This window comes from Alexandromys fortis, unplaced genomic scaffold (assembly GCF_014885135.2).
Source record: "Alexandromys fortis isolate MF-2015 unplaced genomic scaffold, M_Fortis_MF-2015_v1.1 scaffold_40, whole genome shotgun sequence".
Classification (NCBI taxonomy): domain Eukaryota; kingdom Metazoa; phylum Chordata; class Mammalia; order Rodentia; family Cricetidae; genus Alexandromys; species Alexandromys fortis.
In genome coordinates, this window is record NW_026067966.1 from 11,044,854 (window position 1) to 11,062,299 (window position 17,446).

General features: G+C 44.1%; 1 protein-coding gene and 1 pseudogene across 9 annotated transcripts in view; one reads left to right on the forward strand and one right to left on the reverse strand.

Moving 5' to 3' along the window:
• The window catches only part of Ino80d (INO80 complex subunit D), a 60,508-nt gene extending 52,798 nt beyond the window's left edge, over positions 1–7,710 (forward strand). For 6 of the 9 annotated variants that reach the window (XM_050154341.1, XM_050154344.1, XM_050154346.1 and 3 more), the window contains 3 exons: positions 640–857; positions 1,515–1,672; positions 3,678–6,432. In XM_050154341.1, the coding sequence (XP_050010298.1) occupies positions 640–857; positions 1,515–1,672; positions 3,678–4,840 (1,539 nt within the window). In that variant the 3' untranslated portion in view covers positions 4,841–6,432. Of the gene's footprint in view, positions 1–639; positions 858–1,514; positions 1,673–3,677; positions 6,434–6,799 lie in introns of those variants that run through there. The other 3 variants (XM_050154348.1, XM_050154349.1, XR_007593983.1) reach the window with 2 other exon arrangements.
• LOC126508873 (aurora kinase A-like) lies at positions 5,442–16,519 on the reverse strand (annotated as a pseudogene).
• Between the last annotated feature and the right edge of the window lie 927 nt (positions 16,520–17,446).

Genomic DNA, 17,446 nt, shown 5'->3' on the forward strand with positions numbered 1-17,446 from the left:
GCCACCACTGTGCCAAGTGCCTAGGTTCCTGGTGTGCACCACCACACTGTTGTTGTCCCGTGCCAGCCCGGACCCTAAATTATTTCTCTGGACAAGAGGGGCGGCGCGGGAATAATGGAGACAACTCACATGGCTGTATCGGGAGGGAGATCCTCAGGGATCCCTCATGAAATCCAGAGTTCACATCCTGAAAATTCCTCCATTTATTCTCCAAACAGCCTTTATACCAAAACATAAACTGAGGGGGAAATTCATTAGCATTCTGTTTCCTAGGTAACCAGGCAAATGTAGGTTTTCAGGCATCCTCCAAAATACAAAGAAGGAGCAGAACCACATCCTGACCCTTTGTTAGGGATGGTGACCCCCTCCTGTGTGGCAGGTGCAAACTATGGCCTGAGATTCTGGCCACCATAGCATGTAGAAATAGGGCCTCCACCACACCTGGCTGTAGGTGGTACTGGAGAGCTGACTCAGGGCTTGTACATGCCAGGCGGGCACGGTACCTACTGGTGAAAACTGAGCTTTCTTCTAGTCTTGAGATGGACGAGGCTTGCCAGCCCATAGTCACCTTGTTGTGCACTGTTGTGCCAGGAGTGAGGGTGGAGTAGGTTTAAAAAAAATCCTCTGTTCATTTCAAAGGATAACTTCTTGAGAGGAGATAACTCCCGTAAAGTTCAGCACCAGCAACCGAGGAAACCTAGGAAAAAAACGAAGCCCCCTGCACTTACCAAAAAACACAAGAAGAAGAGAAGGCGTGGACCTCGTCGACCCCAGAAACCAATTCCCCCTGCAGTGCCCCAAGGGAACCTCAGCATGCCCACCAGCGTCTCACTGCCAGTGGAGGCCTCGCAGATCCGGTTAGTGGGGGGGGGGGGAGCTTTCCTCTGGGGTGTGGCCTCAGGGTTGTCCCAACCTCCACAGCTGTTGAAATAGGAAGCGAATCACTCCCACATCACACAGCCCTACCTACCCTTCAGTTGTCTTTGACAGATTTGCTGGTGGCTGGCTAAGTGCAGTACAGTTTCATTGATATCAGTTTTTTATTATGGCAAGGAGAATAGATGCAGAAATTGAGACTCTCAAAGTGTTTACTCTCAGGGTTTTCTGTTTTAACAGAAATTATACACGTTATAATAGATGTATGTAATTTAGAAATATGATTTTTTTAAGCTTTGGCAGACTTTTTGATCAAATGAATTTCAGTTCAATCTTGTCTATTTATTTCATTTTTAAAGTTATTATCTTGATCAGATTTGAAATTTTGCTAGAACATAGATATACTAAATGGTGATCCATGCTAGTGATTTGAAGTCATCACCTGAATGGGTAAAGGCTGTAGGAATGTGACTATGTAGTGAGGTGTCTCATTCTGCAGCGTTTTGCTTTCACATTTCTCGTGAAGTGAAGAGAAGTCATTTTTATTTATTTATTTATTTATTTGTTTGTTTGGAGATAGAGTCTCATGTATTCCTAGGGGAGGTGGGGCAGCCTAGACCACTGTGCTGTCTTTGTAGTAGTCCTTCCACGCCAGAGCTGAGTGCCGACGAGCTGCCGGATGACATTGCCAACGAGATGAGTGACATTCCGCATGACTTAGAATTGAGCCATGAAGACTTCGCGGATGTCCTGCCACGGTTGCCTGATGACTTACAAGATTTTGATTTTTTTGAAGGTATGATTGATTTTGAAATGGTTCATAAGAAGGGAAATAAGATTTATTTTAGACTTTTGAGACAAGCTCTTAACCATATTGAATTAACAATGCCCCCGTCTCAGCTCTGGAGTCCTGAGATTATGCCCAGTGTCACCAAATTCATCCTGGAAATACTAATAACTTTTGTTGTTGTTGTTGCTGAGCCCATGATGTATGTGTGTGTTTGCACAGCGCACATGAATGTGGAGAGCGTTCTTTTCTCCCGCTTTCCCATGATCTCCAGGGATTAGACTCAGATTGTTGGGCATGTGGGGCATGTACCCTTACCCACAGAGCCATTTACTGGCCACTTTATTACGAATTTTTTAAATAAAATAACCTTTTGCAGTTCATCTGAAATGTTTTTCCTGTCACTATAAATGGAAAATACCATCACTAAAGTTGCTTTCGGAAGGTGAGAAATACATAATTAATTTAATCATAGTATATATTTAGTAGATTTATACTTTAATTACTATGTAATTTTGTGCCATTAAAGGGAGCACTTTTCCTTAATGTTTTGACAGTGCCGATCAACGTATAAGTTTACTAAAATCTTTTGAGGCTTGACCTGTGTTTGGAGCCAGGCATGGTGGTGTTTAGGTGTACACCGCCAGGCCTGGTCAGGAGAGAGAATGCTCAGTGTCAGCGGTGAGAGTAGCTGTACTCTTCCAAAGGACATGAGTTTGTTTTATTTTTTTATTATTACTTTAAAAAAATACCAATCCAAATTCCCATTCCCTCCCCTGTGTATTGGTTTTTCGAGACAGTTTCTCTGTGTAGCTTTGGAGCCTGTCCTGGCACTCACTCTGTAGACCAGGCTGGCCTCAAACTCACAGAGATTCTCCTGCCTCTACCTCCTAAGTGCTCAGATTAAAGGTTTGCACCACCATCACCCAGCTAGGACCTAAGTTTAATGTACAGCACCTATATTGGACAACTTACTATTGCTTGTAACTTCAGACCCAGAAGCCAACACCCTGGCCTCCACAGGCACCCACATACATGTGGCAGAAGTTCACACAGATAGATACACTTAGTCATAAATAAACATAAAAAGAATTTAACAGAGCCAGGCTTGATGATACACACCTTTAATCTCAGCACTTGGGAAGCAGAGACAGGCAGATCTCTATGAGTTTGAGGTCAACCTGTTTTATATGGTAAGTTTTTTGGCCAGCCAAGTCTACAAAGTGAAATCATGTCTGAAAACGAACCAAAAAATAAGTAAATAAATAAAAAACAGGGGGCTGGAGAGATGGCTCAGCGGTTAAGAGCATTGCCTGCTCTTCCAAAGGTTCTGAGTTCAATTCCCAGCAACCACATGGTGGCTCACAACCATCTGTAATGAGGTCTGGTGCCCTCTTCTGGCCTGAAGACATATACATAGACAGAATATTGTATACATAATAAATAAATATTTTAAAAATAAATAAATAAATAAATAACATTTCTTATGGTAGATTTCTGGGAAAAATAAAGATGGTCATTGAAATTCCAAGAAAACTGACATTTGAGACCTGAATTGCAGATCATCAATATTTTCTTTTTCTTTCTAATCTCAGTATAAGAAACGTTTTTCCTCTGGTGGTAGTAAACAGGCTTTTACTCCCAGCACTCTGGAGACAGAGGCAGGTGGATCTCTGTGAGTTCAAGGCCAGCCTGGTCTACAGAGAGAGTTCCAGGATAGCCAGGGCTACCCAGAGAAACCCTGTCTCTAAAAAGAAACTTTTTTCTTTTCACAGAGGTCTTTGTTTTTTCTTTCTCTGAGACAGAGTCTTACTATGCAGCCCTAGCTGGCTATGTAGACCTGGCTCAGCTAGAACTCAGAGATCCATTGGCCTCTGCCTCCTGAGTTGTAGGATTAAAGTCCAAGCCTGGCAAGGACTCTTGTGATGGGTAGTGTTAAATACTCAGCTGCAAGACTTGTGCTTTGTCAATCACCTCTGAGCTTTGCTGATGCTGCCGGCTTTGGTTAATGCAGGAAAGAATGGAGACCTCCTCCCGACCACCGAAGAAGCTGAGGAACTTGAGCGGGCCTTGCAAGCTGTAACTTCTCTCGAGTGCCTGAGTACAATTGGGGTACTTACCCAGTCAGACGGTGTGCCAGTTCAGGTGTTGTCAGATAGAGGAATGGGGGTGTTCTCCGCGGGTACTGATGCTTCGGGAATCCAGTCCTTGAGTCGAGAAGTGAACACGGACCTAGGGGAGCTGCTGAATGGACGCATGGTCCACGACAGCTTCTCTAGTCTGGAGCTGGACGAGAACCTCCTCCGTTCCGCTAGCCTGTCTAACCCACCCACACCCCTTGCAGGGCAGATCCAGGGGCAGTTCTCTGCCCCAGCCAGCGTTGGCCTTACTTCTGCCACTCTGCTCAGCCAGAGTGCACTTGGGGAGAGAGCCTTCCCAGGACGGTTTCATGGACTTCATGATGGCAGCCATGCCTCCCAGAGGCCACACCCTGCCCAGCTGCTGAGCAAGGCAGATGACCTAATCACCTCACGACAGCAATACAGCAGTGATCATTCACACTCCTCACCCCATGGAAGCCATTATGATAGCGAGCACGTGCCGTCGCCCTACAGTGACCACATCACCTCCCCCCACACATCTTACTCTGGTGATAATATGGCAGCTACCTTTTCAGCAGAGATGCCCATCATGGCACAGCACTTGCTCCCCACCCAACTTGAGGTGCCACTTGGAGGAGTGGTCAACCCCAGAACTCACTGGGGGAGTCTCCCCGTCAACCTTGGCGATCCCTCTGCATTTAGCAACCTCCTTGGCGCGGATGGACACCTTCTTTCCACCTCCCTCTCCACGCCACCCACCACGTCCAACTCAGAGACCACACAGCCTGCCTTCGCCACCGTTACCCCGAGCAGTTCCAGTGTGCTTCCGGGGTTACCACAGACCAGCTTTAGTGGCATGGGGCCTTCCGCTGAACTAATGGCCTCCACCTCTCCCAAGCAGCAGCTCCCGCAGTTCAGTGCAGCCTTCGGCCACCAGCTGAGTTCTCACAGTGGCATTCCTAAGGACCTGCAGCCCAGCCACAGCTCCATAGCCCCTCCCACAGGCTTCACTGTAACAGGTGCCACGGCTACAAGTACCAGTAATGCATCTCCCCCTTTCCCCACCCCTAACTGAGTGAGCGAGTCTGCTTTCAGGCAGGTGGGACCTGGTGTTTTCTATCTTTGTTTCCTCTTTTGCACCCTCCTCTTTTCCTACAGAAGATCTAGAATCAAGAGTGGGGATTAGCAGGACCCCTTCCCAATCAGCAAGCGGCCGCGCGGCGACCTGTGTCAGTGTTCACGTGTGCTCCTCAGCACTGGTGCTCCCCCTCCTGGCGGGTCCTCTCGGCCTGGTGGTTCCTCTGGTGGCGCAGCACAGTGACCGGATAGGGTTGCAGTGGAAGATACCTCAGATTACCAGTGCCCTTTACTGTTTGCTCCTGTTGAGATCAGTGCGTTCCCTCTCCAGCCAGGTTTTTCAGAGGTTGGTGTGGACGGAGTGTTCTGTTGAGAGCCTGTGGAGCAGGTGGTGTGCGGGGGGGGGGGGGCAAATCAGAACTCTGACTCAGCCCCGGCTGCCAAACGCCACAGTGAGGCCTGGGTGCCATTCCTAATTGTGATGTGGTTAACTGAAAAGAACATTGTCTCTTGACTGCCTGTGAATGTGTGTTCACCCGTATATGTTTCGTGCAGTGCAGGAAGTAGCTAACATGGGTTTTTTGTTGTTGTTGTTTTGGGGTTTTTTTTTTGTCTTTTTCTCTCAAATAAGCTTTCGGCTCTTTTTTCCCTCCTTCCTTCTCATACCTAGCATCGTTTCTGACTGAGTTGACTAAAGCATCTGAATAGGAGGGGTGGTATGGTGGTGGTGACACGGCCCTTTGTCTCTAATGATCAGCCTATGAAGAGAGGAGCCACGAAAGGCTGAGTTCGCGTCAGTGACAGGGAGTGTCGTGACAACCACCCCGCGTGGCTCAGGCTGCTCAGGTCTTTGCCTTTTCCGTGTGTGTTTGTTTCAAAATCCCTCGCTCATGGAACACATTTGCAAGCTGTAATTAAAAAATGTTTTGATGTGGACAAGCAGGCTTGACCAGATAAACTTGAAAGGCGACATCTGTGCCCTGCCTGGCCTGTCATCCGCTCCTAGTTTTTACATGTTTACAGTTGTGATTCTTTGGTGAGATTTGTGAACTGTTGAGGACACATGTAGAGTCCGTGTACCAGTTGTGAAGTGATGTGTAATATTGGAAGGACACACATTTTAAAATTTCTTTCAAAGCAGAATATGGAAATTAGACATAAATTTGACTTACCTTAGGTACTTTTTTAAAATAATTTAAATACTTAAGGTGAAGTAAATTTGGAAATCTTTTAAAGTATCAAGGTTTTAGGGTGAACATCTTGTTGATTAGTGTGGCAAGTTGGTGACTATGGAGTGATGTGTGGGGTTTCTTCTTGCTTGCCTTCCCCTGCAGAGAAGGGTGGACCTTCACTTTCTGATCTGTTTGCTGAGGTTTCACTGTCCCTTTGAATACCACTGGGTATTCACACCTGAGTTCAATTTAATCTACATCTGTATATTTCTAAAAATAAGACAACATATCTGTTAATGATGTGGTACAGTAATTCTTTTGTCAGGGACTGTTTGACCCTAATCCCGTCCTTCCTGACAAGTGAAGGCTAGGACACCCTTCCTCCTGTGTGCTTTCTTCACGCTCTGCTATTCCGAGCGGCCCCTTCCGTCGAAGGCCTCTTTCTCTGCCTTACAAGGAGTGACGTGAGCAGCAGGCAGTGTGCAGATACCGTGTGCCTGGGCTTTGGGAGGGAAAGTCACATGACTGTATGAAATCACGATATGCCCTATTTTATATTTATTGAATTAGGGGAGGGCAAAATATGTTTGTAATGTATTTCTTTTTTAAAAAAATTATGTTAATTGCAACATTTAAGGTATTAGCTTTGCCATTTTTCAGATTGAGAAATTTTTAAATTAGAAATTATGTCACAAAGAAATTCTGTTTAGTATCACCATGAGCTTCTCCTAAATGGTGAGAATCAGCTCTGTGCCTGCTTCTCACCTGTGAACTTCTGTCAGCAGCTTGTTCGTGTTGGTGCACTGTAATGAAATGGTAAGGAGTGGTTACCTCGCCTCCAGAGTGTCGTTTCGTTTGCTGAGCTGTCTTCATCACTAGATAACTGTGCATCCTCAGAAAATTGTTTTGTCTCCACTGTGTCTCAGTTGAAGATGGAAGCAGAGCGGCACTGGACTTCCTTATCGAGCTCCTGTTTGACCGCGAGAAGAAAGTCATGGGTTATCAGCTTGGACTGTTAGTGGCCATTTGTCCCTGCGTTAGCTGCTGAAAATTCTTTAGTTGTTGAGACTGAGTTTGCAGTAGGTTGCACCTTTTTATTGTTTGCAGTTTTCTCTTTTTTTTTTCTCAAATTTTTAGATGTTATACATATATTTATATATTTAACACGTTTGTGTACTTGACAGAACTCCAGCACAACAGCCCATAACATCTAGAAACACCTGAGTCAAGTCCAAAGCAGGTAGAGCACAGGCTCCATTAAGGTGGTTGAGGATCCGAATCCCATACAGGCTCAAGGCTGAAAACCAGTGTTCTGAAGGGTTGCCACTTAAGAAAAGGCTACACAAACCTTTATTTTAACATTTAAAAGAAAACTACAGCCTTCCCAGGCCTGGCGGCCCAATAAGTTACACACACTCAGGCACTTGAAGGCTACGGACACAGGTGATCACTGGGGAGGTGGCCAGGGTGAGAACTTTCCCACATTGAGACCCCACAAGGACACTTTGGGGTCACAGGCCATGGGAACTGCTGCAGTGGAACCTTCCTCCAGATTACTGAACCAGGAGAAGCAGCATGGTTCTTGCTCAGGATGCAAGGCCAGGGACTGGCTGCTCAGCAGGGTACCCCGGGGGCAGTGATGATGCTCCTGCACGTCTTGATGGCACATTTCTCACAGCTGCACAGTGGCCACGGCTCCGAATTCTCTAAGACGATTTGCTAGTTAGCTCTTTGGTTTTTTTGGCCAGTCGAAGACTTTGAGGAATTAGCTGTGTGATCCAGGGGTGCTCAAGGACTTCCGCTAGTGTTAGCCTCTGGCTTGCATTGTGCTTTAACAGTCTTGAAATGAGGTCACAAAGTTGGGGAATGTGAATTCAACCCGTGATATCCTTCTGTAGGTCTCCTGGTAGGTCTGTGCCTCAAAGGGGGGCATCCCTACTAGGAACTCACAGCAGAGGACACCGGGCTCCAGAGGTCCACCTTCTCGTCATGCATCCGGCCCTCACTCATCTCAGGGGGCAGGTGGTCCAGGGTGCCACACAGTGTGGCTCTCTTGGAAGATGGAGCATGCACAGACCACCCGAAGTCTGTGATCCTCAACTTTCCATTTGGCCCAAGAAGCAGGTTCTCTGGCTTAATGTGTCAGAGCATTTGCCAGCTTGGTGATGTAGGTAGCCGTTCTCTGCTCTCAGACCGGAAGTGCTCCTGGAGCTTCTATAGACAGTCCCGATTAGATAAACTCTGCTAGCATCGTGGAAATATCCGGACAGCCTGAGGATGTTGGGGTGCCGCAAGTGGGACTGTGCTCCACCCCTGCTTTCTCCAGCTGGGTTTTAAACAGCACCTTCAGGGCCAGGAAAACTTGCTTTTGCTTCTCCCTTGTCAAGTAAACATTTCCGATCTTTCCTTTACCCAGGGGGCAGCCATGTCAAAACCCTGCAGAGTCCACTGCCTCTTTTCCGAGTCTTCAGTTTTCTGTTTTGATGCCTGTCCCTTTTCAGAGTTATTTCCAGAGGCTGTGGGCTGGGGCTGCTCACTCTTGTGGGGGTTGCTGAGCCGGGAGACAGGTCGAGGAACGCTGGCAGCTGGCAACTGCTTTGGCACTGGCTTCTGACATGAGGCCAGTTTCTATGCTTGTGAAGGGATACAGTGGGGAGAGTTGGAAGGACACCGGACCCTCAGGGCCTGGCCACTGCTAGCCAATCCTAGGTTTTGAGAAGGAATCTGCTCTATCACCAAGACTCATTTTAGACCAAAAGGAGCTGTGGTCTCAGCAGGCCTGAAACCACAGTTTTCTTTACCTCTGTCCATGTCACCCACGGGCAGGATCCTGCCTCTGACCGAACCCTTCAGCGATCCCGGGAGCTCCGCAGTTTTCTGTTTTATGTGCATTTAAAAGCCCTTCTTTGCTTTTGAGTAAGAAGGCATGAAGTGATCAGGAATGTTGCCAGTTAAAGCTTCACGCCAAAAATCTTGAGTAAACTCTCTTTTGTTTAGCTGCCCATGACGATAGCCGAAGAGAGGGTAGTCTTAGAAAGTACTGGTATAGAATTGAATAATTAGCAAAAAGCACAGATTTCTAATATTTCAGAACTAACATCCAAGCCTATAGTTTGCTTTTCTTGAGCATCTCCCGTTGGAAGAGCATTTATCCACAAGCCCAGCGGTACCCACTTTGTTTCTTCTCTAGTTTTTTTTGGAGCAGTTCTAGTCTCTCAGTAGTAGGCGGGGCATTAATATGCAAGGAAAAAAGCATCTTTTATAATGCTTACATGAGAACAGCACTTGTATTGTGGTAAGGCAATACTGGAATCAAAACCTTACACAAGGTCTTATAAGGTAGATGCTAGCTTTTGCTGTAGTGTTCAGTACATAAGAGACAGCGACAATGAAGGCTCAGTCTGTCTCTGCAGTTCTTTGGGACCATTTCTAAAGGCCAGTTAGATTGTGTTACTGTGATTCAATTGTGAAGTTGCTGCAGTTAATACATGCATTCTGTGCTCTGAGAATCTGATACTCAGCAGCCGTAATCTCTGCTATCTGAAGAGAAAATGGGCTTTCTCTCCTTTAATCGTTAATGTTATTTTAGTAAAGTACTTAAGATATTGTTTGTTTCCTCTGTAAAAATGGCTTAGCGATGTCCACACCTGGGTAGGGCACACAGCTAGTAAACAATCCAGGATGGTAACTGGCAGTTCCAGGTAGACCAGCAAGTGACAGACTATGCAATGCAAACAGCTGCTGAGAAGCAAGGGTTGTTTTCTAGTGAGCGAACCATGTGAGGCGTTCCTGCTTCATAAACAAGTGCAGTTCCGTGTTGGCAGGTAGTATGGTGTGTCTAGTGGCCCTCTGAGAATGAGATAGTCATTGGACATGGAGTTGGAAAGTGGTTGTTTTATAATATTCCTTAAAGGTGATGTTACCATTTTTAGTGGTGTAAGGCTAAGGACAGCTAATACTTTATCTTTGCCAAATAACTATTAAGATTAATCTTTTGAAGTAAACCAGACTCTCACCCGAAGGTTAGGGATCATCCCCTCTGTGGGTCACACTAAAACTTTTCCAAAGCTCATCCTCAGTCTGTGCTCACAGTCCACACAGTAGAGGCAATTCTTTGTTTCGGAAGGAAGCCAGATAGAGGTGTCCTGGGCATGTCGTTTCTGGTGGCCTGTAGCATGGCCTCTTAGAAACCGGCATTAGAGGTGCATCACAGAGGTGAAGCCCTTGTGTGTCTGGCCTAGAGTCTTCTCTGCACCTTGGCATCCTGGGCAGCGCTGGGGGTGGGGCGCTCACCTCTCTGAAGCCACTGTCTCCCTCTCGGAGTTCCGAGCATGGATGTGCAGACTGGGGATATTAACACTAAACTATTCAATGGGCTCGGAATTCATTAGAATTTTAAAAGTATATACGTTTTAGACTTTTCATCTTTTCTTTTTAGACTTAAAAAGATGAAATTCTGTTCTTTGGCTGACTTGTATAGGGTAATCTAATAGAATGGGTGTTGAAAGGTCAATACAACTTTGCAGTGCAATGAGGAACTTTAGAAACACCTTTGAGTTTAGTTGCAGTGACTCCTCATTTGTATTTCTTCTATTACTGCTCTCCACACTGTTCCAAAGGTTTCTTTTGTTAAAATTATTTCATGGGGATAGTCACTCATGAAAAGTTATGTATCCCCCCCCCCCTTTCAGTAACTTGAAAATCTTCCCTGGAATTATGTAGAAAAGAAAAATAATGATTGCTTAATATTTTGGCTTCTTTAAGCTTCCCTATGTTATTCTGGTGGGAACCAAATCACACTTTAATTAGAGTAGTATTTTAAGTGCTGTCTTTCACATGTGTATAATATGGTCTCTGTGAAGTGCATAGATGGAGATCTGTTAAGCGGTCTCCCTAGCCAGCGAGTTAAGAGGAACTTCTGAATGTTCATCATGGCTTTTCCAACAGCCCAGTGCCATTAACACTGCAGTTGTAGGTTAGGTTAGGGAGCCTTTTGTTGTTTTTCTCGGCTCCTTTTTCTCAGTTAGCTTTCCCCTTTGTACTGTGATAAGGAACAAGTAAAACGAGATATGGCATTTCAGAGAGAAGTGTTATGACTTTATTGACCCATATTCCAGAGTATCAGTAATTTTTGAATGGCTTGATGTATAGATCCAAGATGGTCTTTGATTGATCTCAGTTAGGGTACAGAGCCATCTTCTAGGATAAAAGCTGGTCGATCCTGGAGGCCAGTGGGACAGCATGTTTTCTTTCCTTCCTCCTCTGCCTGTTTTGCACGCTCATCCCTGGTGCTGCAGTGTGCACATGCACACACATGAGCCGCACCCACCTTGGCCCAAGAGTGTAGAATCTTTTTTTCATTGATTTTTGTTGTTGTTCTATGTGTTTGTTTGCTTTTCTAGCTGGGGACCACTGACCTAAGCTCTATATGCACCCCAAGTTCCCCATGGAACACATTTCAACACGCAAGGCGGAAGGCAACAGAATAGCTCAAGGCCACACCGTTGCTTTTCCTTGGGGAACAAACTGATTTGCCCCCAAATGACTCCAGCCTGTGTCACTAAGGTTCAGGCGCCTCCAGCGGGCTAGTGCTAACGCGGTAGAGTGTGAGACACTGTTGACAGTGTGCGCCTGTCTTCAGAGGGTTGGATCAGTTCTCAACAGCGAAAGCTCTTCTCACTGGCTAGTGTTGAGTATGTCTCAGGGATTCCTTGCGGAAATTAGGGCAGTTTTTAAAATAAGAAAATAGTTTTAAAAGAAACTAAAGGTGACTCATCATTGATGGGAGCTCAAGAAAGAGAAAGCATTTGGTTTCACAGCCCGTGGTAGCTCACCGAGGACATTTTCCTTTCTACTTCAGGCTCTCATCTCAGCTTCAGCGGACAGAATCCTTTCCCATCATGCACAGCTTTAAAACTTTTATTTAAAAACTTCCCCATGAGCTTTCAGAATACTTATTGTAGATTTTAAGAGAAAAGGTATATTAATTTATGCTATTAACATCACCTCATAAATTATAAGTTTTATACTAAAGCTGTATTGAGTGTAATGAATTATGTTGCCTATGTGTTTTAATAGCTTAAAATTATATATGAGCTTCTTTTTATTTTTATTTTTATCTTTGACAAAACAAACTAGTGATGCACCTTTTTACACTGGATCTCTGCCGTGTCAAGGTGTACAGCTGTCCTTCGCTACCTTGCAGATATATACAAAAAAGGATAACCTGGGGCCACACAGTGTAGAACACCCTTAGACCACATCTTATCCTTCCTAGAGCTGTTGAGAACCGTGTTCTGTAGTACATGATCTGTGGTTTACACTTATGATGGCTAGACGCTTAGTTACAGGGTAAATAGAAGCAAATAGATCCAGTGACACACCCACTACTGTAGACCTCTGTCATTGCCTATGGATTTATTCCTTAATTTACAGTTTAGTCTGTAAATTGAGAAGTAAAATTAATAAATCTAGATGTTCTCAGTGTCTCATTCAGGAACGTTTCCCCCTCCTCACTAAGGAATTCCCACTGTGACTTAAAAATAGAAGTAAATTACTTGTGTGTGTGTATGTGTCTGTGTTTTTACACACATGCAAAAATGTACATCGGGGGCACGTGTGTGAGATGAATGTGTGCTTGTATAAAAATAGAAAGGTAACCGAATGTATTATAGAAATGTTTTATCTAGCTGAGGGTATTCCAGTTACTTTCCCATTGTTTCTTTCTTATAAACATGCCATGTTCTTTGCTATGCTGTGTTCAAAGGCTGGCTCTGATATCAAGTGCATTTTCTTTTACCCTTTGAATTAACTTAGGGTGTCTTTAAAGTGGCATAGGAAAAGCAGGTTCTAAGGCCGGCCTCATACTTATGAGCAGAGACAGACCTGGCTAACAGCTTGTTTGTACTGAGGTAATGGGACCACAGATTTGTTGAAACACTTTTATGTCTAATAAATGTTCTTTATATTCCGAGTAATAAAGTATTATGATGTTTTCTTGATCAAGTTCAGATAACTTAGGCCTTGATAAAGAAGCTTTTGAAGCTTGTTTAAGGACTTGGTGGGCTCATTTCACTGTGCATATTTCAAAGCTGGTGTGATTTTCGTTCTTTTCAAAACATTTTTTAAAACTGAATCGTAGCATTGGTTATGGAACAGAGCACCACAGCCCTAATCTCTTGGCTGTAGGAAAAATCATGCTACCTTTTATGCCTGCCTGATTGACGTGGAGCTAAAAAGATACATTCCTGTACTTTGAGCCTTGCCATTTTGCTGTGCCCTCTTGACTGGAGCATCTGATGATCTGAGACAGTACTCCATCAGGTTTATTCTAGAAAGAAAACTCCTATGCTTAGGGAATATATCAGGGCAGCAACTCCTGAGTCCATGTTTGAATTGGTAGTTGTCTCTGAGGCCTCGCTTAATTCATCTTAGTCAAAACCTGGGAAAGCTTTCTATGTTTTTTACGATGGTATTTTTGTAGCATCTCCCCGTTCCATTCACTCTTGCTTTTGGACTTATGTGTACAGACGCATGCAAATGAAAGGCGGAACTTTGTGCTGATACCATTTCTCCCTTCAGTTGCTGCTTAATGGAATTTGCTAGAATCACTTCCCCTTCTTGAAGGGTGAAAACAGACCCTGTGTGTATCTGTACAGAGATGTGTATATGGGATGTGGTGGCACTTTGCTGAATGTGAACTTGCCTTGTCATTGAGAATATTGAAAAGTATTATGTTTATTTATACATTTGTATAAATCTCTATATACACGTATGTATATGTGTGTGTATAGATAAAGCTATATACATATATTTCCCTAAAAATGTGTGTGTATAATAGATTTACAGCCTTTGCTAAGCAAGATTATGCATCTGTGGGAAATTCTGGATTATTCTGCAAGCCTGTGGAAGGGACAGCAGTCTAGAACACATCATCAGCCATACTGAGATAGAAGCCCTTCAGCTTAGAGTCACAGATGACAGATGACATTGGCCACACGGTTGCACTGCCCGCAGACTGAGCTGGTTTCTCTGTGCTGACCACTCACGCCGGCGCTGAGCTGTGTGTTGTCCGAGTACTGGAGATGGACTCCTGAGGGCGGCCTGGACCGGGCATGTGCTGAGCCACATCACCCCTCCCTTCCCCTTTCTGACTTAGTTCTCTTGCCTTGGCTGTTGCTTTTACATCCCTCTATCACTGACAGTCCCCCATAGTATACAGCTTTCAGTAATATTTTCTTTGAGAATTGGGTAGTCGTGAAAAATAAAAAGCCAACATTAATCAGTTAATTTTGAAATTTCCTAGGCAACTTTGGAGTGTTTTACTTAAAGTGAAAAAAAATTACAGTTATGATTTTATGATTGACATTAGTGTTAGTATATTTCCACACCTATCATCGTTTAAATAGTTTGATTAACTTTGTCCTTTAAATCTACATTTATCCTTTGAATTTTAACAAAGTATACAAAGTCACATGGAAGCCTCTTAAATCTACAGCTGACTCATGCTTCTCATGATGAGATGCTCTAATGAGTTCTTGTGTCTTGGATCTGCTGTATTTCCTTTTGACTTTGCTCACAGTTGTGACATTCAGTTTTAACTCTGCCACAGCTCTCTAGAAAACTTTCACCCTTATATATCGTGCCTTTAAAGCTCTTATGCACACACAGATCAAAGTGTATATATATACATGTTGGCGCATGTGTACATATACTTTGGTATATACTCACACAGTATGTCTCCAAGATATATTGTGGGAGTGGACATAGAAATATTCAAAGGCAATGAAATGTTGCTCTCCAGATATATATGTATATAAATAGTGTTGATATAACTGTACATACACATGTATATGTATGAGTTCTAAATGGCAATCTTTTACATTTAGCAAAATGCTGCCCTACTGGAATACTGCCACTGCAATGGCGGTTGTATGTAATGATTTAAAATACATTATCAAAAGTTATTTAAAGAACATTTAAAGGTCTCATCTAAAGACAGCCATACACTATTTATTTAGCTTCCTGTTTTGTTGTTGTGTCTGTGTAACTGCAAGGGAGACTGTCATTTTGAAAGCAGCATCTGTATACGAGAGATGAGTCCACTGGGGCATTCTGTGCATCTCCCTTCTCTGAAACAGCGACATCCCACAGCCAGCTTGTTTCAGTTTTAGAGCAATCGTAGCATTGCCCTTTGTGTGTGTTATCCACTGTCTCCTTCATCAACTTAATTCACCAATTTGCCTCTTCCTTTCCTTAATGAATAGCGATCATTTCGATCATGTTGCTGGGGGAAGCTGACCCCTCTCGCTGCGAGGGAATAGATCATCTAGGCGTTCTGCCTTGTTCACAATTCACCTTGGAAAGAAGATGCTTCTCAGGATGCTGTCCTAAGCGTAGTTTATTTTGAAAAGTTTGATTTCTTTAAAGATACTACTTCATATTTTTGAAAGAGCTCTTAACTCTTACGTTGCATGTACTTGGCATATATTTAATTCTTAATTCTTTCCCCCGCAAGGTATTTCTTTCCATCTGTCTCTCTCAGTCTTCTGTATTGAATGCAAGAACATTAAGACAAAACTGTTAAATACTGTTTTTGTTTGTGATGAGCTGGCAGCAGATTAAACCTTGAGAATAGGGAGAGAAAGGCAGACGGACTGCTGTGTTAGCTGGGGAGTGGAGTAAGGGTACTCCTAAGGAAGCGGATTGCACAGAGTAACTCACTGGGACTGATGTCAGAATCAGCCTTTAACACAAAGCCTCTTGGCAGATGTACGGTACTAACCAGAGTGCCCAGGTCTAAGTGGAAACTAAGTTGCAGTGGGAAATCAAAGGTGAGGTAGCCATGGAAACCAGCCAAGGTCAGGCAGGCTGGACAGCTTTAAAATGTCTTCTAACAACGGAACTGCACGGTAGCAAGGACTAGCCGTCCCGAGAGCTCTTCCTTTTCGGTGTTCTCGATCACCTTGGCACACAGTATGCTTCATATGCCATACATTCAGAGCATAGACAGGAGGGCAGCTGCTTAAAGGGGACTTACAAACCAAGCGTCTTCTCGTGTCTGTCACAGCACGCACACTGGGAGCAGCCAGCGTCTGCACAGTGCAGGAGAGGAGGCTGGAGATTGGGAATAGGCCTATCTGTGGCGCAGGCTGAGGTTCTGCTGGGGAGGCCACATTTGGGGGAGACGAGAGGTTTTGGTTTGTGATTTCCCTTTAAACAGGAAGAGATGGTTCACATTTTCCATATATATATCTCAATGAATGTACTGTATTACTGTTTTAAAAATTTGATGAAATAATAATGGATTGGTCTCCTTTTGTTATCTGGTCCTTGTTTAATTTGTTTAAGGGTTTTTGTATACAAAAGTTTACATTTTTATGTATATTTTTCTTGTGTAAAAACTGATGTAATATGTGTATAAAACACTGTATGTATTATCTGTATATAGTGTGACAAAATGATTTTTCTCTCTTTCTTTTGGATGTATTAATAAATCTTGCTGTGACATAGCCTTGCTTTTACTAATCCTTTCCTTTGCCTGTGATGGAGCTCCTGGTGCAGGGTAAGTACTTTTCCTTCTGTTTCGGGTCTCTGGGACAGGGTCTTTTCTGCTTCCCAGATGGCTTATAACTCAGTGTGTGGGCCAGGCTGTTCTTGGAGTTGCCATTCTCTTGTCTCGACCTCCCACGTGCCACTGGGGTTGCAGGGATCTAAGCCACTGTGCCCAGTTAAGCTTCACTGTTATGAGACAAAATTTTACCAGGTGCCTCTGGCTGGTGTGGAACACACTGTAGCTTAAGGTGGCCTTTGATTTCGTGGATGGTCTCTGCCAGCCAAGGACAGGAATAACGGACATATGCCATCGTACTCAGTTTCCCCTTTCTTAAATATGCTGTTTTCAATCTTGTATCAACGATTCTAGGGAGATAGTCACGATCTTTATGGCTAACCTAACAAGTTAAAACCACATTGACTTCAGCTATATTATTCAAGCTTGAAATCCAACCACACGTTGTATGGTGCAGTGGTATTGTTGCAGTCCAGCTAGCTCTATGTCATTTCAAACAAAGCCATTTCTCTCAAACCCCCCCCCCATCTTTTATGTATCCCAGGGATGATAAATGAATGGTTTTCCTTACTCAGTTTCCAGTGCTACCGTCACAGACTTATACCCACTTCAGAAAATAGAGTAACAATTTCACGTTGTGTGCCCAAAGTTAAAAACAAAATGTAAAAGGAACTACTATGGAGACTTAGCTCGTGGAAGCCGCTAGATTCAGTCCCCGTATCACCAGAAAGTCCTCAGCCTTGGTACCATCACGGAACTGAGCAGTCAAGGCTTTTGTAAACTGGAACTTGTCACTGCTTGCTTCATCCTTTGATGCTGAGGGAAGCTGAGCTATTCTGTGGGGCACATAAAGACTGGGACC